The sequence below is a fragment of the Hesperophylax consimilis genome, chromosome 14 (genome assembly GCF_061612785.1).
Source record: "Hesperophylax consimilis isolate HC1 chromosome 14, BYU_Hcon_1.0, whole genome shotgun sequence".
Classification (NCBI taxonomy): Eukaryota; Metazoa; Arthropoda; class Insecta; order Trichoptera; family Limnephilidae; genus Hesperophylax; species Hesperophylax consimilis.
This window is the reverse complement of record NC_142849.1, coordinates 720191-746678: the sequence shown is the minus strand read 5'-3', so window position 1 is coordinate 746678 and position 26488 is coordinate 720191. Positions and strand designations below refer to the sequence as shown.

The window sequence follows — 26488 nt, the reverse complement described above, 5'->3', positions numbered from 1 at the left end:
ATTTTGAAGAAAACTTTATTTAATGTTATTAATGAAAATTATTTTTAAAAGGACATCAAAAATTAATGAGATGACAACCAGGATGATACATTCTTCTTCTTATTAAAGAACTAGTCTAAATTAATTTTAGGAATATTTCAGGAGAGCTTTTTTAAACTTAAATAATTGAAGAAGGAGATAATACTAATAAAAACATGCTTTTTTCGTTAACATTTTGAGATTCAAGTCAAACTTGGAACGATCAGCAAATAACTTTTCTTTAATATTGAGAAATTCAGATGGACATGTTCTGGTTCCAAAAAGAAAATCAAAAGGGGAATTTATCAGTATTAAAAAGTATTTGTACAAAAAATCCAGTATAAGAGTAAAGTAAGGATTATTCCTTTGTATTAAGTTCATCCAAATCCAAAGCAAATCACTTTCACCATCTGTGCACTTAAATGTGTTTTGGATTAGTTTTATTTATTCAAGTTTGACGATGGTTGAATGTGAATGTTTGTTATACTCGTACATATTGAAGATAAGATTATTGGTGGTAATCTCAAATATCCGTGGAAATCGCGATTGCTTTTGCCATCTGAACCCAACACCTTATGAATTGATATATCAATTAGTTTGTGGGGAAATGATTATCAGAGAAGATATACCGAAGCTTGAATCAACACGAGGTCATCGCCTTCATGTAAGCTGTCTTACTGAGCTGCCAAAGAAATGAAATAACGTGAAAACTCTCCGTTTCATTTTTATACAAGACTTTGTTACAAATTTACTTTGTTTTCATACAAATATTGTTAATTTAATGAAAATCTGGTCAAATTATTCGTTTTCCTGTTTAAAACAGGACTAGAGGCTCATTTCTCTCAGTGGATTTATCGGATTAATAACATAAAATCCCGCTTTTCTCTCCAAACATTGCTTAAAAGAGGAACGTAGTAATGTCAACTCAGATCATACAATAGATAATTATGATCTGAGTACTAATTGTAATAGTAAAATGTGTATAATAATTAATAAATTCGAAACGCAGCTTGAAGTGCGTTTTATTATGATAAATTAAAAATAATATATAAACATACTTTAGTCAGTTTAAATTCAACAAGAAAAGAAACATCTTTAGTTTACATATATTATGTATTATATATAAAGTCCAAGTGTGGGTTTGTTTTTTAAACAAATCTACATTCTTATTTTTAGATGGATGAAATTTTGCACACTTGACCTTCATAACAGAAGGAAGGTCACTGTCTACAAGAAATTTCTAAATACCACCCCACCCCCTTTTTCCACACCTTAAAGCAGAATTTTACCCGAAAAACATAGTAGACGGCTCGATTTGACCTAGAACGTTCGATTGAAAGATTAGCAACATCTTATCTAATTGCATGAATATGTGCAGTAGTAGGACCCCGATAAAATTTGACATAAAAACCTATCGTTTTAAAAAATTACACGATTTATTTAAAGTACCTACCTACCTACAATACGGTGAAGAAACGAACATTTTTGATGGTCCTTCGACCACTATTTACAATGGATGTCGAAATTCATCGGATGGTAATATGAAGAGTTGGGCACGTACCGAGGAAAGTTGTGAGGTACAAATCATTTTAATTACCTGATTGATTGGAAACCAACGAAACTAAAACACGAAACTAAAAATCGAAATAACAAGTTGTAGTTATTTTATTTACGTCCAATTATCAACTTTGAAATATCTCACGTAGACACATTTTTAAGGCGCGTATCTCCAGAAAGAGTATTGGATTTTTGCTGTCGATAAGATAGTAGATGATAACAAATTGATATCTTCTCTTTTTAAAGAATTAAATTTTATAAATTTGTGCCATATTAATGAATACAAATTATTAAAGAATTTGTGCAAATAAATGATAATTATCTTTATTAATTACGTTAAGATTTAAGATGTGATAAGGGATTAAAGAAATGTAGTATTATTAAAATACAGTAAAGAATAATAAAGTTTTACCAAATTAGAAATATTGTCACTTATTAGTTAGGACCTTATCTAAAAATTCGGTGACCTTTAAATATCCTTTTATAGCTCAACAAATTGCTTTTATATTTTTTTTTCGGTTATATGGTTTGTTTTTCGTGGGCACCTCCTTCTCCATATACGAAAATATAATACCTACTCTCCTACTAAACGTAGGTAAAGTAATAAAATAAAAATATCCTCAACATATCGCTTCAAATCATGCTATCGGTGTTGGGCAACAGGAATAGATAAGATACACAAGAAGGTACTAAAACAAGATGCCTAATCATGGAGGTATATTCTATACACCGATTTGTAAAACAGAGTGTGAAATTGATTGATTTCTTGGCAAATTAATAACAATAGGTGTTTTCTAAATCGCGCTAAGCCGCGCGACCAAACTTGCCAGATTTGATCCCCAAAAATAAAGTATTATTCTAGTCTTGTTGCAATGTCACTGCTAATCTTATCTGCAGCTCCGACTAAAGTTGAACTCGGCGACTAAATAATAAATATAATATTATTATCGTCATCGCGCTCTGATTTGTAACACGTTCTCTGATATAGATAGCTTAAGGGATTTGGCAGTTCATAAAAATATTACCATTTTATGGACTGGGCTGAGACAACGATGTTGTTCATATTCTAGTGTAGGGGATATTATTTATATGATGTGAATGTATCGCAAAAGTTATACGAAGTCCCTTATATTTTCTTCTTCGTTTTAAATAAATTACGTAGGTACCTACCTACACTATTGTGGCTTTCAATTGCTTCCATGACTAGGTGCGCTTGATGCTCCTTACGCCGTTCCAACACTTAAGGCCATCAAAGTGCTCGGCAATTGCCGATTTGACTCAATGACCACATGTGTTTGCACGTTCTAAAGTGTTCTGAGAAACGTTTTGGAGATGGTCTATTCTATCTTATTCTGTATCTTTACTTGGGTAATTTAAATAAAAGCAAGGGGTGAGAACCATAATTAAAAAATCTCAATGCATTACATTACATAGTTTTCCATTATAAAACACTCAGTTAGATAATGGAATAATTGATAATGTAATGGATAAATTAAATAACTCTAGAAGGGTTAATAAAACTGCATAACGGGTCTTCTTTCTTCACTGTAACTAAATTACATAACTCTAGAAGGGTTAATAAAACTGCATAACGGGTCTTCGTTCTTCACTGTAACTAAATTACATAACTCTAGAAGGGTTAATAAAACTGCATAACGGGTCTTCTTTCTTCACTGTAACTAAATTACATAACTCTAGAAGGGTTAATAAAACTGCATAACGGGTCTTCTTTCTTCACTGTAACTAAATTACATAACTCTAGAAGGGTTAATAAAACTGCATAACGGGTCTTCTTTCTTCACTGTAACTAAATTACATAACTCTAGAAGGGTTAATAAAACTGCATAACGGGTCTTCTTTCTTCACTGTAACTAAATTAAATGTTGCTACACTGTTTTGAAGTTTTTCCGAGAATTGACAATTATCTCTGAAAACTGAGCTCTAGCAATATTTGCTAGTCGTGCAGTCTTTCGACTCTTCAACTATTTGAAAATGTCAATGGAAAATTTAAAATACATTGATACCAGAAATACTTAAATATAGACCGGTTAATGGCTGAGCTGGATTCGCTTCCGGTTTACGCCCAGGCGTAGTGAGTTCTCAGCTGGCCTCTATCAAGTCACAAGCAATATTTTGATGGCGGTAGGAGATTTTAAAATATTAACAGGTTTTTCGTTACAGGGAATGTTTGTCTTTTTTTAAAATTAATTAAAAAAAATATACATATGATATATAGATATGTGATGTGTATATCGATAGATAGAGTCACATCTATTCCCGTAGCAAAGCATATGTGTATATATACATTCTTGCGCTACCAGTCTGACATGGGTAGGTACTTAGTTTGTTGTTGATTGTTACGTTTTATGAACCTAAACAATTAGTAATTAGTATGCTGTAAGGTTTTTTTTCTGTCTTAAACAATAATTATTTTTATATTTCGTTTAATTACCGTTAGCTTCTCACTTCAGAGCAGTGATTAAATTGTAAAATTGATTATTTACTATTTTCTAACTGTTATTACTTTAAGTCTAACTTATGTTTTTTTGTTTAGTGCATGGAACTTTATGGGAACTGACATTCCAGTGAAAAGTCCCGCGTCACGTCTTTGGGCTATGCCGCTATGGAGTATAGAATATGAAAAGGCAAGAAGTGGATCCCATAGAGATATATCTCTGCAATCTGTCACTGAAGTGTATTTAGATAAACCATTAATAACACAGGTCGGAAGTACCTACCTACAACACACGGGATAGTGGTGAACAAATATATAAAAAAAGTAATTTGTAAAAGCAACTATCTCGGGCTAACACACCTATCATAATATATTTTGAGTACTGGTGTAACTATACTGTTAATACCATTGATGCCGGCATACACAAGACACATTTTCTCATATAAATCGTTAAATGGTCAAAAATGCAGTTATACTGTTATGTCCGCCCATCAAAGATTTAAAATAAATTTGTTATTATTTATGATTCTAATAATTGACATGCATTAGTGTGAAAATGTTCAACCCTGTAAAGATATTTATTTCATAAGGACGTTTGTAAAAATAATACCTATCTAATATTTTGACTGCAAACTGTATCGTTATGGGACATAAACAGCATTATATTATGTTATGTCGGGGAGGTTAACATTTTTTTACATAAGTGTGCATAAAAAAAATATTGCGGCAGATTTATATATTTAAAAATTTTTTTATTATGTTTTGTATAAAGATTTTTGATCATGTAAGACTTCATACAAAAAATGGAAATGGAAACTTCATAAAAAAAACCTTTTTTCAGCTTCAACAACGTCAATAATGTCGTCAAAACATCAAACATGAATAGTCACGGACCGCCACCGACATTATAGAACAATAATTATTTAGAACAAAGTTTAAACATTCATATGTTCAGAATATCTTAATTATAACAGTTGCAAACCTATTTAACTTGCTAAGCTAGTCGGTTACTCTCTACAGACATCATTTATATACCTTTTATTATTATTTTTTGCTAGGCAATATACATGTAAGCTAGGGTGTCCCAAAAAAATTAAAGTTGTTATTTTTGAACGCATACCCTCTAATTTTGTTTTAATAATGACAAAACACTTATAATTTTTTTTTCGTTTTCTTTGGACAACTGCAACCCGTGCCGACTTGCATCGAAAGATGTCAGTACTTGTACATTAAGACGCCAGCGAGCAATCGTGTTGATGAGCTTGTAGTAACTTGCTATTTTGTTAGTAAACGAAAATCACTCGTTCAGGCAAGATGTTGTTAGATTTACGCACTTCTAAAAAGAGTATATTTTTAATAGGAGTCGTAAAACACCAAATATCGGGTTCTAAACTGCCATCTAATGGACAAGTTCTTGAAGTTTTGTTCGACAATATCCGGAAAGTGAATTTAACTGTCAATATATACCAAATATAGCCATAGTTGGTATTAAAAGCTGTGTTTGAAGTAAAAATCAGTCAAGTGACTACAAGCCCTGACATACCACTATTCAAAAAGTTTCAAGATAACTGTAAAAATGTTGATCCCGATAAAATTCAGTGCTACACAGAAAATTTCACATTGCACCTAACCGCTTCCGAAATCGATGATTTGCTTGACTTTTAACAAAAATACTTGGAGATGACTATTGAGAGTTTTTAGAGCTCTGTGTGATAGTTTTAGGAGGAGATACAGCGAGAAAATTTAAGATTCGGCCTCCAGGTGCTTGATGGATGACAAATGCGCTTTATTCTTTGAAACTATCATTAATTTGTGCGCAATTTAAAATTACCGGTAAGGATAAGGCGGCACTTTTAGACGTTTGCCTGTTCATAGTAACATCTTATGTCAAACCATGGTTACAATGTATTATAGCAGTTAAAGCACCTTACCAGGACTTGTGCTTTTTGAAATCGATGAAAGCTTAAGAAAAAATTGATGAAAACATCTCTATGGCAGCTTTATTTCTCTTCAGTAAGCAGTTATGGTATTTGACCGATGAAAGATCTATTTTATCGCTGTTTGACGACGCTGTGGATCAAAAAACAAAAATAAAAATGCTCGAAATATCAAAAAAAATAATTTATCAACCCATGACAAACGTTACATCCCATTGAAGGAAGATCTTGATGGTAAATTGTATGGTAAGTTTATTAAGTAGTTTAATTTATGTTTTGTATTGAGGTTTTTGTTCATATCATAATTTAGTGACTTTTGTTTCAGAGAAAAATATTTACGACTTCATTTCAGTCAACAGCAAGTTTTTTTAACGAATTCCCTACGATGTGGTCAAATAATGCTTCGTATCAAAAAGTCAGAAAGAAGGTGTCGCCGCTGAGGTAGTGAATGATACAGCTGAAATAACTGTTAAGTTAATGCAAGATTTTTATGGCTTAATCTCACGGTCGAAGAGGAAACAAAAATAATTTTTGTTTCCTCGTTTTCAGGACCACCGGAAGATTTATCCTGACTGTAAAAAACAAACTATGAAGAAAAAATTTAATCAATAAACCATTTTTAAATATAAAATACTACATAATTGAACATTTGTGCATTTTTAAATTTTATTTATCCGACAAAAATGAAAGTTGAAAATCCTTCCATATTAACTCTGTACCATATGTTTGGCATCAAGTCGGCACGGGTTGCCGGTGTTTAATCAAAATAATATTTATTATATGAGTTATTGGGATCAAATGAAATAAAATAAGAGGGTATGCATATTTAAATTCATGAAAAAAAAATTCTTCCTTATGTCCTGGGACACCCTAATGTAAGCACAAAACAGTGACAAAACCCCCAAAAAGGGTGCTTATTCAGTCACACATATATTATTGAATGCACAAATGCGTCGCTCTACTGTTATTTAACCATACAAAAGTCCAAAAGCTTTCACAGTCAATGTGAGAATTTCAATATTATGAACTATTAAATGTGTAATTGTAAACTATTATTACTGATAATAAATTTAGAATCTTTGTTAATGTAACGGGTAAGCAGGTATGTTTATTTATGTGTGTGTACATTTTAGTATAAATCTTTGCAAGTATTATTTGTACATACAGCGCCATTGAGCTGATTTTTTACAAAAACGGCCAATTATTATTATTATTATTAAATTTTCGTAGGAATATACCGACTTAGCAATGGCATGCAGTCCATAAAAGCTGAAAAGCTGTGCCTACCATAAGAAAAACGAACTATCAGAGGATATATGTCAATAAGACAACTTTACGCCAAAACTGCTCTCCTACATCTCATCCATAATAATCTTCATATTACAAATCAACCAAAAGCCATAATAAAAACCAGGTCATCAACAAATAAAACACTGAACATTCCGATAACACACTCCACACACGGACAAAGACACTTTCAATACTACGCAACCAAACTTTTTAACAGTATGCCCATTACTTTGAAACAACTAATGACTACAAATACATCTACAAACTTTCTCAAAAAACATATCGTAGCCTGGATAAAAAATCAAGATATTCACTTTATTCAAAAGATTATAATTCCAAACCAAACATAACCAAAATATGATAAATAAAATTAAATATTATACACGTTCTTTAAGAATTATCCAAAAATTACATACACGCACATATATATGTGTGTTTTCATGTTTCAATATGTCTGTGAAAAAAAAAAAAAAAAACTTTCTACTACAACACATAAATACCTGTCACACTTAATCACAAACACGTAAACACCTCAGCACAGGTTCTCCTAGTGAGGTGTTCACGTAACATACAATATCAACCACACACAGTTTTACCTACATCAACCTATGTTCTTTATTTTTTATACCTATTTTTCTGTACTACAATATAAACCACTGTAAAAAATTGTAAAATGTGTATTCAAGAATAGACATAAATAAATAAATAAATAAATATAAAATAATTTGCGATTAAAACGTAGGTATTTCAATTTGAATCAATTTAATCATATAATGTACCTACACTACAGTTTAGTGGAGAAATTATACTTTTGAGGTAGGTAGGTAAATACTTCAACGTCTCTTTTCACTCAATAGACTATGTTAAACGATTTAACAACTGTGAAAGAAACCTTATTTAATCTTCTATTTCTAGCAAAATTTATTAATATTTAAACAAAAAAAAATATTTTTGTTTAAATGTTATTGAAATTACATCGTGGAAACCGGTTCTCAATGCATTTTATCAAATCGTATTCTGAACTCCATTTTAATACGTATTTTCTAAGGATTAATGTCCATAAGACAATTTTCATGAAAAAGTTTTACAACCAGTCAAAAAAATTCACGACACAACACTGGTAGGTTGTAAAGAAAAATAACGTAACTAATTAAAATGGTTATTTTTTATTTATATAAAATGATCAATTTCAATTGATGTTTTCTATACATACTTGTTACAATTGTTCTACATCGATAAATTGGTTTTATATACCTAGGCCAATTTTACACTTTATACTAAGATAATAAAACGGTCATTAAGAATGGGTTGTTTCGGAGAATACGAACAACTCATCAAATTTCAACGTTCATTTTCGGATTCTGTGAAAATCTTATTCAAGTTCTGTTATTATATTATTATAGGCTAGTTGCTTGACAGAACTGAAATAATAACAGAACTTGAAAAAATATTTCACAGAACTTGAAAATTATCTATGAAATTTGAAGAATTGTTCAAATTCTCGGAAATAACCCGTCCTTAAAATACGGCATGCACTATAACTTATTCATACTCTACACACACAGCCTAATTTTGGTCATAGTAAAAGATCAATGAGAGTCACCGATATTTGGGTAGGTACTCGTGATAGTTGAATATGAAAAAGATATAAAATTTAGATTGAAGAAGCAGCATTATAAGTATTTGAACATGATGGCGCTACGGCGCGGAATCTCCAAACACAATAATAATACCGATGGGATCATTGAGTTGTTCCCTTTGTGCTGGGCATTGTTATGGTTGACTCCAGTCACCATGACTTGCAGATGCTGGCGTAGCATCTTAGCATTACACAGTCTGGAGAGTTTGTCAACAGAAACAGAGGTCAGGAACAGAACACCATGGGACCGACAGATCAAATAATATATTAATCATTGTAATAGCGTTATCACAATACTAGTAATTTTAATAGCGGTATCACAATAAGTACTGAGCGGAAAGTAATTTTAATAGCGGTATCACAGTACTAAGCGGGTAGTAATTGGAATAGCGTTATCATAATGCCAAGAGGATAGTAATTTTAATAGCGGTATCACAATACTAAGCGGAGAGTAATGGTAATAGCGGTATCACAGTACTAAGCGGATAGTAATTGTAATAGCGGTATCATAATACTAATCGGATGGTAATTGAAAGAAAGAAACGTTACTAACATTATTATTTTTTTGGTCAACTGTTACATAAAAGAAGGTACGTACTTTTTAGGATTTTTAGGAACAAAGCATCTGATTCGCATCGATCTAATGAGATGAATTTGTACAAAGACAAGCAGGCCTTATTTTTTATTGGTAATTTACGTGATTATATATTCTAGATTTACTAAAAGTTTATCAGAAAACTTGTTAATTCATTTGCGATCCCGATTTTAACCGGAATTTGAAGAGATAAAGTAGCAATAGTCATTTTTCTCTATGTACGTAGGTACTACCTACCTACCTAATTACAGTTTACGATTCCACTAAATTAACATAATTTTATACAGCCCATTTCGAAGATATCGTAATTGAAAATTAGTTAGTTATTATTCAATTTGGTAGTTTTCAAGATTATTTATGAATTTAAGGATTTAGGTGTGCTGCTTTTAATTTTCAGTAGGTGTATAGTTATAAACAAACATCAGCCTGAAACCAGAAAGTTGGGGCTGTAAATCACAAGTAAAGATTCGTTTTATCATGCCGCCGAGGATCCCCGATTTACCAAATATGAAGCTAACATTTAAATCGAAAGGTTTCATATTATAGGAGTTCAAGCTAAAATTATATTACCCAAACAATATTAGTTTCAGTTGACACGGTTATGACTCAATAGGAACTTTAAAGGGATGTAGATTTAACCTGTTGATGTGAAATTTAGGGAGGTGAATATATTTGAATATAAAGTTCTCCACCCTCTTCTTCCTAACTACTTCCCCTTAGTGCCAACGCTTGGTGCGGCTTCAGTGCTAAGGGTGCTGAGAGTGCTGACTGGGTGATAACTTTAAAATTTTGACAAACTGGCTTCTAAATATTACCCGATGAAAAATAAATAGTACAGTCCTACAATTTTACTAATTTACCGAAGGGCTTACTATTATTCGAGTTCGAGTAATAGTATTATATTTTAGTGAAGAGTTCAATTATTTGCAAAATCCAAATTGAAAATTTATTTTTTTGACATCAGACTTGTATACGAATACCTTTACAATAGGTCTGTAGAACCTACATATTTTTCTTTAATATTTTATGCGTTGTTTAGCCAAAATTAAGTTATTTTATAGTTAGGTAGGACGTTACCCGGGTACCTACTTCATATCTCTGTTCTCAAATTTTAAATTTTGTAGATAGGTAGGTACGTAGTATGATGAACTGTTAGAAAGGATGTTCAAAATGGTTCCATGATTACTCAACACAGTGACAATTCAAAACACTTTTAAAAAGTGATATAAAGTCATTAGAAACGATGAGAAAATAATAATTTAAACCTAACCTAACGTACTTAACCCAGTTAATAAAGTTTTTGTTTCATCACTTTCCATGACTTTATATAACTTTTTAAAGATGTGATGAATTATCATTTTGATGATTTATTCGGTCACCGTTCAAAATATGTATGAAGTTTGAGTTAAGAAATTATAACTTTGGATAAGCCACCGTTAAAACATGAAATTATCCTGCCTATGTTTGCATTATACCTACCTGTCTTAATTAAAACATTTTTTTCATTAGGTGTAGCTATTTAAGTTTTTAATCCTTTATCTACGTTATCAAAATATTTTTAAAAAAACTTTTTTCTAGACCAACCTTTTTCTTTGATGCGATTGATATTTCACAAAAAACATAGCTATGCGGTAATGGAGACACTAATAATAAGTTGATAGGTATATAAAGTGACCACTAAGTAGATACGGGTAGTAAAGTGGAACTCACCAGCTGGCTTGGGAACATTCCTCTTGACCTGCATCCACTTATAGGTCGGCACTCCGTGGTGGTGCGAGCCCCCTTGCTGCGCGGAGCCCCGGGCCCCCGCGTCGGGCCGGTAGCACTCCTCCGCCTGGCCCGGCCCCTCGCCCTTGTAGCCCCCGGGGTACTCCAGACAGCCGGGGCCCCCCGCCCAGCCGGGCCCCTCCTCGCCGTACTGCAGGTAGGGCAGCTCGGGCTTGTACGGCTGGTAGGGCATGTCGGCCTGGTAGGGGTGCCCGTACTGCTGGTAGCCGTAGTCCAGGTTGGTGTAGCTCAGCCCGTTGTCCGCGCTGATGATGTGGTCTGCCTGCTGCTCTAGCTGCGGACAGTTGGCCACCATGTCGGGGTAGTAGTGCAGCTCGCCGCCCTCGGGGTAATAGTGCTCGGGGTATTCTCCGCCCTGCGCGAAGCCCTCGCTCTGTGCGTGCTGCCCGTGCGCGTGCTGGTGCGCGTGCTGGTGCTGGTGTTGGTGCTGGTTGCCGTACATGCTGACGTCCATGGTCATCATGGCCTCTGTTCTCTTCTTTCTGCTTCCTTCTTCCCGCTCTCCGGGTTAACTCTCCAACATCACCGGCCGTTCGGCAGTCTCGCGCCAACAATACTTGGCGCTCTTGGCAGATTCAGGAAATTCTACTTGTCTACTTGATTTTAACTGAAAGGTCAACTGAATAAAAGCACTACCTAATTATTCACGCGTAAACTTGACACGGACTGACTAAGTGTAATAAAAGCAGTCGCGAGAGTTAGAGTTGATTGCAGATTGCAGAAGGCTCGCGACGCAGCGGAGGTTTGCAGAGTCGGTCTGCAGCTGACAGACACGCACGTCGCACACAAGTTAGAGACTTGACAGCTGGTGATAAGAAACAATGTTCGCACGTAAACAATTAGAAACCCGTGGCGAGTGACACCCCTGCATAGTGCTCACTCTGCCGAGACACGGAGAATACTAAATCACAAAGCGTCTCGCGACTTCTCAGCACTCGTGTCGGGCAAACCTTTCAGTCTCCCGTCGCCCTCGAACCACTGAAAAGCCGCTTTGGGACATGAAACGGAGCTGTAGAGATACGGCGAATCTTGGCTTATAAACACGTCAGTTTTTTTGGATACGCCGTCTCGGCGGTTAGGTCGGGAAATCGGACGAGGAAAAAGGACGGAGGAAAATGCGCTACCGATAGCGTGGGGCGGAGCTTTGGAGGGCGGAGCCATAGCGGCCAATGGGAAGGCGGTACTGGGAATAGCTACTAGTACCCATCTTGTATTGGGCGCGCTGAAAGCTCCTAGAGATATCTCTCAGCTGGCGTTGTTGTCATCTACTCCCTGCTCCCTGCTCCCTGCTCCCTAGAATGGCAGGATTAGTTCCAGTAAATATAAGTTCGAGCCCCAATATATATCTACCCTCAAAGAGCCGTCCAGTTGGATTAGGTATATCTGAATAGGAAAAATATCCGTCTGTAGAAATAAATACTGAGAAGAGGTTTTATTTTTTGTGTGGAAAATCTTCAGCTTTTCTCGTATCTATACCTACCAAAACTTTCATACATTAGGTAGTATATAGTCGGAGATAAAACACTATGTTATCACCTACAGAAGTAGGTACCTAAGTACCTAACACTATTTGTGATGATCCTTTTCCAACTCTCTTTAATTCAGACTTTTCACTGATATTTGTATCCTGGATAAATTAAACTCTTAAATAATAATATGTCTATTAACCTGTAGACACGTATTTTTTAATTATCTTGATAAAATTTAACTGCCTCATAATTATGGGTACCTACCTATATTATATAGGTCCCTACATCATATAACCTTCCTGATAATCTATGTCGCTTAACTTTCAATAACTTGGTACCTATGACCCGCTCATTGAACCCGCTCACTCTGGTGGCTCGTGAGCGGGTTATTTTTTTCGTCAGTACTTGTCTCGCAACTCAATCTCACGACCCGGGTACCCAGTGCCATTATGGTGAGAAGAGTGACCAAAGATTTTTCCATGTGTAATACCCGCTCACGAGGCCAGTGGGTCTTGTAATATGATCGATTGACCTAATTGGTACCCATTGATGCAAAAATAACTTGATAATCTTTTTTTCAGACTTACTTACCTAGATTTACCTACCTACTTACTACAAATATGTATATATGTAGATAACTGTCTTAGTTTATATATCTACTTATAGTAATAACCATATCCCAGTGGAGGTTCGTTCCATGAGGCAGGGAAGGTTATGCCTCCATAAAAAATATGCGAGAAAAGGAAAAAAATATATATTTATATAAAAAGTATCCATTCATCCAAAATATAACATAAATTCAATTTAAATATTACCAATTGTTTTATTGTACAAGCCAATTACTTAAGCCAATTTAAATATTACCCATTCATTTTTCTATGACTGGTTGTAAATCATCATACTTATGTGACGCGGCCGGCCACACGTGGATTTCCGCTCGTCCAACTACTGCACACTACAACACAAAACACAACACAATAATACCCTAGTGAGGCAGAGATAGGGTCCGCCTCAGAAAGCCATGTAGATTTCACTTAGGCGGAGGGGGTGGAGAAGTTACATGAAACTGTGGCCGACATGGTCGCGCGTTGTTTAGTTCGAGGCGCGCCTCAAGCAATGAATTCTTCCGAAGTGCAATCGATCATTTACGATTAGCTCTATTGACAAAGATGTTTTTCGTTTTCTGATATACGCGGCAGTGTCCACGGAGTAAGGCTATTGTTTGAATTAATTTAGTACGGCGAATTTGTTGTTGACGGGGTCTATCTTGTGTGTGTGCCTTTTAACTTAACCATGTTTTTTCATTATTATAATTATAGTTTGAGGTAGGCAATACTGTAGGTTTTTTTTAGTATACTGAGGTGTGTGTATAAATATAGATAATACTTTTAAAAAAATGTATGTGCCTCCCCAATTTTCAACATCGCAAACCGCCACTGTGAGGACGGGAAACCTAACTAACATAGTTTTTATTTTTTTATTTTTTTTATAGTGAATACCTCACAAGAGTCCCAACTGCTCCCGTCTGGAGCCAGTGAGACTATGGCATCCCCAATCGGGGGATGTTGTGAGGCTGAAGGTAAGTGGGGAAGGGAAAGAGGATGGTGGGGAAGTACCTGGCTATTCAGATCTAGTCACTAAACACGGCTAAAGCCATTTGGAGCAACGTTTCAATTCTGAGTGGTGGTCTTACACCAGGGCGATACTGGTAGTATCTTCCACTCTGGAACGTGCCGCAAATATACTATATATTATTTTAATTAATTAATTGTGAAATAACACAAATTGATCAAATAAAATTTATTTGCGCACGCCGGGTTCGAACCCGCGACCTTCGGAATGGCAGTCCAATGCGTTACCACTGGACTATGCCGGCCGTCATTCTAAAACTGAACTAAACTAGTGTTATTCTTGCCTGCACCTATAACCTACAAGAAATAATCCTATAGAATTTGGATCTAGGTATCCAGTGCGAATTGTATCCAGTCCCTCCGAATGGAAGGTCACTCGTTACTTTAGAAGTGAAAAGATTTATTTATCACTTATCAATGATACACGGATATGGATATGTGTATTATCATCTGATACCTTCCATTAAAAGATACCAAACTAACCTTTGTTTATCTTTTAATAGATACGCCAGTTTTCCCACTAATCAATCAAAACAATTAACTCCACCATCCAAATGTGTCTATAAGCGAGTTATCGCTTTGATTTGAATCAGTTAAATTGTGGTCTTGGAAATAATCTTAATAAAGAAATTTTATAATTTAAACCAGAGGCATAATATTTTATGCAAGTAACTCTCCATCATATAATTGACCTTCACTTCACTTCGCTTGTTACATGATCGTTAGCTACCTATGCATTATCAAACTGTTAATATTAGGTACCTACGAATTATCAAACAGTTAATATTAAGTAGCTATGCATTATCAAACAGTTAATATTAGGTACCTATGCATTATCAAACAGTTAATATTAGGTACCTATGCATTATCCAACAGTTAATATTAGGTACCTATGCATTATCAAACAGTTAATATTAGGTACCTATGCATTATCTAACAGTTGATATTAGGTACCTATGCATTATCAAACAGTTAAATTAGGTACCTATGCATTATCAAACAGTTAATATTAGGTACCAATGCTTTTCTCTCGATTAATAGCAACCTTTATCGGATACTTTAACATTTTAAATTATAATAACTAGTTACAATAACACGAATTTAACCTGAATCATTGTTTTTGGTTGTTAATTTGTTCGTTGTGAAATACTGTCACCTGTAATGCGATAATATTAGGTAGGTACCTACGTACCCATGTATGTCCTTTATTGATTGGAATAATTGGGTAGGTAGATATTTAATACATAGATATTCCAACAAAATTCAGGTAAATAGGTAATAAATGTTCATTCATGCAAAGGAATGTAAGTAGACTAACCAAAAAAAAATGTGGGTAGGTATTTATTTTTCAAAGAGTGTCCTGAAATATTAAATCTCACCACATTATGGCTTTTAAAAACATCTATGTGCTGATTATTTTAATTTTTTGCATATGCAATATCAGAAATAATGCATCTCGGTATGCTGAAAAGTGCTGCGTAGTCAATCTAGGTACATACCCACCTACGTCATACACAAAGGCAGGTAAGATAAAAATTCATTGTTCTGAGACTAAGTACAAAAGGCCATGATGTAAAGTGTTTTTGCATTATCATTAATTAATAAAAAAAACATAGTTATTAGGAGAAAATAGATAGCTATATAATAGATAAGATTAAACGTAGGGTATAACTTCATTGCTTTGGGAATTGATTCAAAGCGCACATATCATATTTTGCAAAATTCTGAGGTGAAGCTTTTAAAGTAGATTTAAGGTACCTAACCTAACAGATGAAAGCTTGGAAGGAAGTACCTCCTACATTAAACAAGGCATTGGAATTCAGAACATAAATCCAAACGAATCTCTTCAGAAAGCCACAGATATTAGGTAGGTACTGCACGGAGAAAAATGAGTATTGCTGATTTATTAAGAATCTCTTCAAATTATTCGTAATCTGGTTAAAAACGGGATTGAAGGCCCTTAACGAACGAATTGATAGGTATCCTTGTAAAATGTTAGTAAAATACGATTGTTTTATCACGATGTCGTAATAATAATAATAATAATAATAATTGGATAATTTGTAGAGCGCCGTTTTTGTGAAAAATCACCTCAATGTGTTCATAAAATTCCTGATATTTTCGCATTTCGTCAGTAGGTATATATTCCTTGATATCAAGACAAATGCAGGTTTATGAACATATTTGTAATTTACTAAAAGTTTTTCAGAAAACGGCCTGTCCATTGTTTAAACGGAATACCAATAATTTGAAGAGATTCTTAATAAATTAACAATAGTTATTTTTCTCCGTGTACCTGTGTGCGTTAAGTAAACCCAATGTCCTTCGATACATACATAGGGAGATGAAAACCTTATATTCATTGCTACTTTCTAGCCACCTAGTGCATGCTCAGTGCTCACATACCTACATTCTTAGAAATAATGTTTTATTTTGCATTATACTGTAGTTACGTAATAGTAGAGAGTAAAAAGTTATTTAATTATTTTTCTAATTAACTGTTCTGTTTTCCCGAAAGCTATCTATCTCCAGTGAGGCGATCGGTGGAACCTTTTCGCAAAAAGCTTAATAGAGTGGCCGGACAGTTCATGCGCAGTTCATGATAAAGCCGTAGTTCAACAGAAAAATGTAATTGTAAACAAATCAATCAAAATTAAGATTACCTACAAATTACACGTCCCAAAAATTTTCAAACACCTATATATATAGTTTTTATTATTTTCCTAGGTATCAAATGTTCCTTTCAGGTGATATTTCCCAAATAGATCAATATATATTTACGTATTATATTAATTTTTTACAGATGTTTTTTTTTTAATGTATGTAGGTGCACATTATCATTACATACCTATGCATACAAGCTAATAAGCAGATTAAACGGGGATACTGAAGTCCTGCGTGGACCGGATCCTCAGAGAGATAAGACGCTACCGGCAGCCCAGTCGATAAGTGTCCCCCCGATCCATCAATCATCCCCTTCTCCGAGGGGGTATGCGGTGGCAGTGAGCAGCGAGCAGTGAGCCAGCCAAACAAACTACACTGCGCAACACAGCCAGCCTATAGGCCGTGGCTACACGCGTCTACATGTTCCTGCCACTGAAAGCCCCGTCGCAGCCTCTCTTTCTGCTCACGGGAATCGTGTGTGTGGAAGAGCGAGAGGTTACAATGGAGCTATCCGCGAGACGTCTGTAGCAGCCGGACTCTAATCACCGTTGGTACAAGTCCAACGAGTTTAATTTGATCCAGTAGCCATGTTAAATGAATCTTTTTTGTTTTGTTTTCTATTCGGTGTCACAACTTAATTAATGGAGAGATGTTTGGACAAGTGAGCACCTTGGTCTTATCTGGATATTGTATTACCCACCTACCTACAGTTAACTGCGGAACTGTTTATTGGATCTCTGACAAAGATTCGCTGGCTTTTGGTTCCTTTCCGGTGATTTAAGGACCGGACTTCATTCGTGAAAAAACACGGAACAAATGACATGGCGTATTGTCATATTTTGATAATAAAAAAGAAGTTCTCTGAAAATAGTTGTGTTGACCTAGAAATTATAGAATATATATATTTCCATCAAAAGCTTTTATTGGTTTCCTTCTCAACCGAGCTTTTTCCGTGTGTTTGTAAATATGTTTAATCGCATTGAACTTCTTCACCACACCACACCACATAGGAATCTATCCAAGTTGGGGAGACTAGGTATTTCCTTTTCCACTTCCTTCGCTCTCGCTACTTATTCCGGCTGTGGATGCTGTATTGCCTTTCACAGGCTCTAAGGTTATTGAGGAATTGGGACTATCGTGCAGTATTCGCAATTATTTCCGAAGTCTTTTTTTAATATATAAAAAATATATAATTTTAATACGACTTTTCCAAATAAAAAATGTTATCAAACATGGGAACTAGTTAACAAACTTGCAATTGAATGTATTAATATCTTAAAATCATGGTTTGATAATAACCTACTCATACTTAATGCCAAAAAAACAACATACCTATGTATTATTTTCACTACAAAAAATACCTAAGCACAAAGTAAATATCATAATCCATGATGAAAATTGTGACAATGTCAACTGTAAACTACTTAATCCTATTTGTACTGTAATCAACTCTTCTTCTGAAATTAAATATCTTGATGTGATCATCGATGAAAATTTGAAATGGAAAAGCCATATTACGGAGTTAGTAAAGAGAATAAGGAAATGTACATATATATTTGTTAGGTTAAGAAATATTTTAAATGTGAAAATACTAAAAAATGTATATTATGCTCTTGTCCACTCCCTGCTTATTTACGGAATCATAGGTTGGGGAGGATCTTATAAAAACAACCTAAACTCAGTAAAAGTCTCGCAAAAAATTATTATAAAGGTAATACTTAAAAAAAACTCAACTTTCCCAACAAAATTGCTTTTTAAATTGTTTCCAGTACCAAATATTGATGATATATTTAAGCAAACTTCAATTATAAAAATGTGTAAAGAAAAAAATAACACAGAATATCAAGAATTTTACAAACTGATGAGAAATGGAAATCAATTTATTACGCCAATCTTTAAAACAACTCAAATGCAAAACCATTATATTTACCAAGCCATAAAAAACTAAAATAATCTCCCTTCCGAATTGCGCTGTATTACGAACCAACAAGAACAAATAAATAAAATCAAAATTTCTTTCCAAAAAAACTTATATTAAAAAAATATATATGTATATATATAATAATATATTATATTTATATATTACACATAACATAATATTATAACATTGAATCTAAGTAAGAATCGTGGCTCCCTTATCAGGCACAAGAGCTCCTCTTTTCTGATAAGGTATACATGACCAATTATGTACCTAAATATTATATTTTGCAAAATATGTATGTATTAATGTAACTATGGTCTATATTAAAATAATAAAAAAATTTAAAAAAATAAATTGTGTAATACACAATTTAACATGATAATAGCAATATTTACAATCAAAGTCTATGAGTATTTACAATTATTTTTTTTAACTTTTAAAAGCTCAAAGATCTCCAAATCACTATCAGGTGGCGTAGCACTGTCTTGCACGACCCGCTTTAATAAAATTATAGAAAAAAAGTTGTTTGTTGTTTTCCTGTATGTTTACGGCTTTCAAAGGGGGCCCCCAAACTCGGTATGCCCATGGGCTCTTTCACGGCTTAAGAAGGCCCTGTTCATGTGTTCATAATCCCGAGCATCGCCGGGTACACAACGCTTGTTTAAAAATGTTTGTCGTTTATTCTGACTACTTCCTTGCTTGTACGATGTCACTCTATAAAAAAATTAACTGCACCTCCCCCCCCACTATAACTTGGAAGCTGACGACGCCCCTGGCTGTGGGTAATGAAATGCAATATTGGCTAAAACATGAGATGATTACAGCAAATAGATAAGCGTCTTTTTAAAACATTTCTTCATTGCAAAAAAAATTACAATTATTTTTCATTGATTGATTGCACCAGCAAAAAAACAAAAAATTGTTCGTATTTTACAGGCATCTCTGAATTACAATGTGTACGGGGCATTCCGTAATATATGTATAATATTTCCAGCTGACAGGGCGGAATGAATGGACAGATCGTATAAGACGACGCCGGCATTTTAATGTCTCATATCTGATGCAGCAGAAGCTGGCGTAAGGAGATCCGGAGATCAACATGCTTTAGAATTCAGATATCCAAGGCGAGATGTCATTTATCTCCGTGGGTCGAGGCTGCCAATGACTTCTACGCAGGAGTCACACCAAATGTCCCCTTTAAAGATCATTTTGTTACTTTTAGAATAATAGTTGAACAGGTAAGTAGGCGGGTACCTACTCCATTACACAATAATATGTAATGATAATTTTAAGTAGAAAATGGCAAGTATTTTAACTTTTACGCCTGACAACTATTTCGCCTTTGGAATGTATTGTCAAGCCGTTGCTCCAACATAATCAAAGATCACTAAAATTTGTTGCGTACATTGACCTGTGTAGGCTGTGTGTAGTTTTCAAGTTCAGGTAAGAATTTATTGTGCATAGAATATTTAAAAAATGATATTTTACTCTCTTACTAAAAAGAGTAAAATGTAACAATGCAACTTAATTTATTTATTTATACCGGGTTTTTACATATGATCTCACTTACGTGAGAATCCACTTATAAAAACTCACTTAATACACAAATAGGTACAAAAATCTACTCAGACAGAGAATACATTAACTATCATATATATAAATAAAGATTAAAATAATTATACAAAATTATATGAAAATTCACTTAAATGACAGAACAAAAAGAAAGAGACACATAATATAATCAGCGTGATATATTCTTTAGCAACAGCAGAACATTTTTTCTAAATTTGTATAACTTTTCGACGAGAACGTCTACTTCATCACACTCTATCTTATTATACATATAGTGTACACATTTGAGTCAGAGGGCTAAAATAAGCGATTTTATTTTTGAGTGCATTCCGGTGAAACATGCTATGGCGTCTTAAACAATGGGAATCGGGGACATTTTTAATGTTCTTGTTAACTTTTATGATAATAACCACAAACTTACTACGCATTGCTCTGTAACTACTTTCACAGTACACACTTACTACACATTGCTCTGTAACGATTTTCACAGTTCCTACTTATTTACTACACATTTCTCTGTAACTGCTTTCACAGTCCCTACTTATTTACTACACATTGCTCTGTAACTGCTTTCACAGTCCCTACTTATTTACTACACATTGCTCTGTAACTGCTTTCACAGTCCCTACTTATTTACTACACATTGCTCTGTAACTGCTTTCACAGTCCCTACTTATTTACTACACATTGCTCTGTAACTGCTTTCACAGTGGAAGATACTACCAGTATCGCCCTGGTGTAAGACCACCATTCAGAATTGAAACGTTGCTCCAAATGGCTTTAGCCGTGTTTAGTGACTAGATCTGAATAGCCAGGTACTTCCCCACCTTCCTCTTTCCCTTCCCCACTTACCTTCAGCCTCACAACATCCCCCAATTGGGGATGCCATAGTCTCACTGGCTCCAGACGGGAGCAGTTGGGACTCTTGTGAGGCATTCACTGTAAAAAAAAAAAAAAAACAGTCCCTACTTATTTACTACACATTGCTCTGTAACGATTTTCACAGTTCCTACTTACTACACATTGCCCTGTAACTATTTTCACAGTACCTACTTGCTTATTTTATATGTAATTTTGTTATTATATATAAACACTTATTAAACACATTTGTACAACTTTCTACAATAATGAAACCACATACTAACTATATTCTTCCTACTTATATATTTCATTCTTATGTTATTTGTTTATTATTATATCTACTCCTCTGTAAAACTTACCCATTATAATGTATACATGTAAAAACCTTCAATGCATGAATAAATAAATAAAAAATATTTAGAAATTTATTTTATTTTCTATGGTTCGTTCTACTTAGAAATAGGCTCAGCTTTTCAGCCATTATAGTAGACTGAGCGCTAATTCGAAACAGCTACCATGCGTATTAATAAATAGGTACAAGAATATCTAATTAGCAAAACCCCAAATAAACTAATCAATTAAAATATTTATTTATTTTGATATTTTGACAGATAAAACACCAGCAAACTGGTTTCATTAAATTAATACAAAATCAATTTATAAAAAATAACAAACCATTCGAATTTCTAGTAGCTTTCTGTAGAAGACCGACAATTAATACAATTCCGCCAGATTGAAATTGTCACAACTGTCCACTGTATTAAATTTAGTGATTATTTATAATGATCGCCTGGGAGCGTCAACAGCGTATTGATTTTGCGCTTAAATACTATGCGTCTAAGCAAGAAGTAATACTACAAAACCAGTAGTCGGAGTTGACAGACGAAGTCAATCATCTAGTCACAATCGTCACCTTCCTACTGTTACAACTCTCAATCATTCATCATTTTCAATCAGCTCATAAGATTTACTTTGTATCAATTAAAATGTACTGTCATAATAATATTATCTTTGATTCGAACTTTTGAGTGACAAATCTGACACTCTCGTTGCGAGGCAAAGAAGGATCAATTGGCATTATCTATCTCCTCTCGTTCCCGGGACCAGTGTGATAATATCTGCATCGGGGGCACAGCAGAACAACGCGTGACAGTTGTCCAAAGAGAGAAAAAAACGGAACAATGTGCCGTTTGCCGTCCGAATCTGGATTGGAAATATGTGTTGGTACAAACAGAAAGGATTTACTTGATTGGCTAACAAAGGCGGCAGGCACTGCAGGGGGCAGAACCGGTACCATTTCAAGTCCACTGCGCACAGTGGCTGAGGAATGTCAGGTATTAACTTGATTATTATACGCTCTTCGAAAGATGCATTTTCCATGCTAAAAATTATATAATTAGTAAAGATTTTTCCCTACATTGAACTAAGACTACCTACATACGAAAACGAAAGGAAAACAATCCAAGTCAAAACCCGTTTCAATGAAATTTCAGAAGAACAAACTAATTTTAAGATTAATCAAACTAACTTTTCAAAATAACGTTCCTTTTTACTTTGACATTGGGTAATTTTTTTTTACTATTATTTTTATTTCTCGACATTTCGTTTTAGAAGAGTTTTATTTGTTAATGGACATTTGCCATATATTTTGCAGAAATAAAACTATCCCAAAAAAAACAAAACAAAATGTTTCATATATACAAAAAATAGTAGATATTTCTTGTTGTGAAATTCTTAGATTAATATGTTATCATTTTGAAACATTACCTACCTACATTAATAATATGTTGTGAACATGCAACCGAAATTATTTTAAAACTAATGCATATTTATCCGCGCCATTGAACAACATAATTTAATTAGCCTCTTTGCATAGGTAGGTACGAACACAAAATGAAGATGTAGGTAGGTATGTAGGTACAGTGGCGATCACCTGCCCGCGGGGCTACGGTACGGACTTCGGAAGCCTTAATTGTAAAACGAATGTTAACAAAGTCTCGTATGTAAATAGACCACAAGCAATAAATAATTGGCCGCTCATTGGATTTTATAATTGATATTGATGCTCCGCTCTTCGACTCATTGACACTGGAGTGTGAATAATTAATCTCCCATCTGACGTTTGTCTCTCGCAGATGGCCTCGTCAATGGCTGGACCCAAGTCAATTAAAACAATTATCTTATTCGGAATGATACGTTCTTTTGACACACCTGGACGGGGATATAATAATATCTGACATTTGTGGCTCGGTAGCCGGACCCCGGAGTACGGGTGTTCCGCAGGGTTTAGATTCTAGCCCGATATTATACCAACATTATCCGAGGTCCAGAACGCTGGAGTTACATCGAACCTTTTCTCCATGTGACAAGACAGCCATCATCTTATAATAAGTTGGACCATAAAGGAACTGTCAGAGTTATATTGTGCGTCTGATGGGTGTATTGTGCGGGATTCACATTTGTTTGGGAAGATCTATTTGTTACTCTTCACGGAAGTGAGTAGAATTGGTTTTTATCAATGAATATATTGATGTTCCTATCTAAGTATCAACAGACAAAGATAAATGCTAGTGAAACCTGTTTGGTATAAACTGATATTGTTGAATTTGTATATTTTAACCTACTTATGTAAGGATGTGCTCAACCGAGTTAATTTAGAAATGTGAATAAAGTTGTTTAATCAACGTAGGAAGGTATTAACAAGAATTCTGAAACTTACAAAAAAAGTTGCTGGTTGAATCTTTTGTTTTAATAATACTTATGCACATAAATAAATAATTCGCTTGTAAACTTTCTTCTCCGTATCTAAAAGAACAGTTCCCATGGGCTAGATAGGGCTGGAAGGCCCGACTGACTTGAGCCATTGTCGGGTTTGATCCCAGGAGAGCAGAGAGCAAAGGAATGCAGGAGATAGCTGGCAGACGCAGACGCTCGCCCTTGTACCTGTCAATTCCTATAACATCACACTGTCACCATTATTATAGTACCCACAGTATTTCTCTCTCTTTCTATCTCCTCTATTCTCCTTATTACCGGGGTCCAGATATTCTCATCCCGAATCAAATAGAGATTATTGGCTCATGGCAAAAAGACCTCAAATGTAAATACTTCAAAAGTCACATTGGGGTTTGCCATAAATAGATTGAGTTGAACTGATATCATAAAATATATTATTTCCACTCGCGTTGTATATCGGAAAAACCCTTGGTCAGAACAAGAATTGTGTAAGTTCATAGTATCAAAATTATTGTGGTTTAATTAAATCCGATATATTTTGTAGGTATATAATATATACACAGGTTCCTTTCAGTTTGTATTATCCTGGTGAAAGACTACAAATTAAAATTAAAATGGTCAACAATATGTGTTCGTAAAAGGATCTTCGATACATGGTGTTTCCATACTTCCTTTGTACATTTCAATTCCTCGGCTGGCCAAGTCCTCCATCACAAGCAACATTTTCTGCTTACTATGATAGTAATAGGAAAATAAAAAAATTTGTCGGGTTATTTGTAATTCGGGAATGTTTGTCTTTCTTTAAAATAAATTAAATATTCTCCACAATCAGTCTCAAATCATTTGCTTGTCACTGTCCATTCCAACTTGCTCTAACAATTTTGTGATATTAAAATTTTAATAAAATACGCGAGTATCATTCTATAAGATCATAAGGCCACCAATAATTTCCCACGTTATTCATACTTACCAATACTTAAGCAACTTACATGGGAATTTGAAATCCACATATTAGTATTAAAGTACCTGCTTTAATTTTTGTAAGCCCCGAATAAGCTTTAGATTTTAGATAATCTTGACAGAACAACAAAATATTGCCTGGTGTGTTTACTGTTTATGTTCACGCAGGGAAGGTACCCTGAACATTATACGTTGTAATAATATTACCGTAAGTACTGATATTGACATATTATATCAACAACCAATAAGTTCACCAGCGCACGTAACTAAATATTCTCATACTTAACCACTCAGGCCTCTGGCATTTTGATAGTTATATTTCTTAAAGACCCTGAAGAATTTGCGTGTATTAAAATAGTTTTTTAAGTAAAATATTTTAGAATGTATGAATTAATTCACTAGTATAACTATTTGTGTCCTAAATATACTCAAATATTTAAATAAAATTACTGTAACATCATTTTTTGTCGATTTACATGAAAATAATTAATTAATAATTCAGGTTCATAGTTTATTTTTTTTCTCAGTGCGGTCGTAGCCTTTGGTTTTATAGAGGTGTTCATTTTAACTATTTTTTGTATGACTTCTTGATTTGAGTATAAAGCGTGGTTTGGATGTATCTCTTATTCTCTGAGATACATAGATTTCGAGGAGATCATATGAACTCTTCTCAAAATGGAACAAATTAACTCTACGGGAAATATTTGTTTGTTCCCATAACCGAACAAATTAGCTTGAGTGGTTACAGCACAAAAAACTTAACATACTTAAAGCATGGGCCAACTGCCGTAAAAGTTACAGCTTTGATGGTAGTCACACATTAAAAGCACACAACATGGCTATACCTGCAAATTTCTTAAAATGCAAACTTGTCATCAGGGTCATCAACAATCAGAAAGTTGATGAAACCAAAGCGCGAGTTTTGAGATCGGGCTTTCAGAGTAGTAATCACTCCCTAAACCTTGGAAGAAACTATCAGGTACCTACATGACCTAATATCATTGACCAATAAACAACACAAATTAAAAAAATATATTCTCGTGCTGTCTGTCATCTAATTCGGTTTGTCATCCAGCAGGTCTAAACAGTTTGAACCCATTCACAATTTGTGATATCCTATCCAGCAGGTCTGAACTGTTTGAACCCATTCACAGTCCGCGATATCCTATGCAGCAGGTTTGAACAGTTTGAACCCATTCACAATTTGTGATATCCTATCCAGCAGGTCTGAACTGTTTAAACCCATTCACAGTCCGCGAAATCCTATCCAGCAGGTTTGAACTGTTTTAACCCATTCACAGTCTGCGATATCCTATCCAGCGGGTCTAAACAGTTTGAACCCATTCACAATTCGCGATATCCTATCCAGCAGGTCCGAACTGTTTGAACCCATTC

At 34.4% G+C, this 26488-nt stretch overlaps 1 protein-coding gene across 1 annotated transcript in view; it reads right to left on the bottom strand.

The window, feature by feature from the left end:
• LOC149417742 (uncharacterized) overlaps window positions 1-11739 on the bottom strand; it is a 55515-nt gene extending 43776 nt beyond the window's left edge. Inside the window, exon 1 of the mRNA XM_089639842.1 lies at window positions 11202-11739. Within this exon, the coding sequence (XP_089495968.1) occupies window positions 11202-11739 (538 nt within the window). The remainder of the gene's footprint in view (window positions 1-11201) is intronic.
• Between the last annotated feature and the right edge of the window lie 14749 nt (window positions 11740-26488).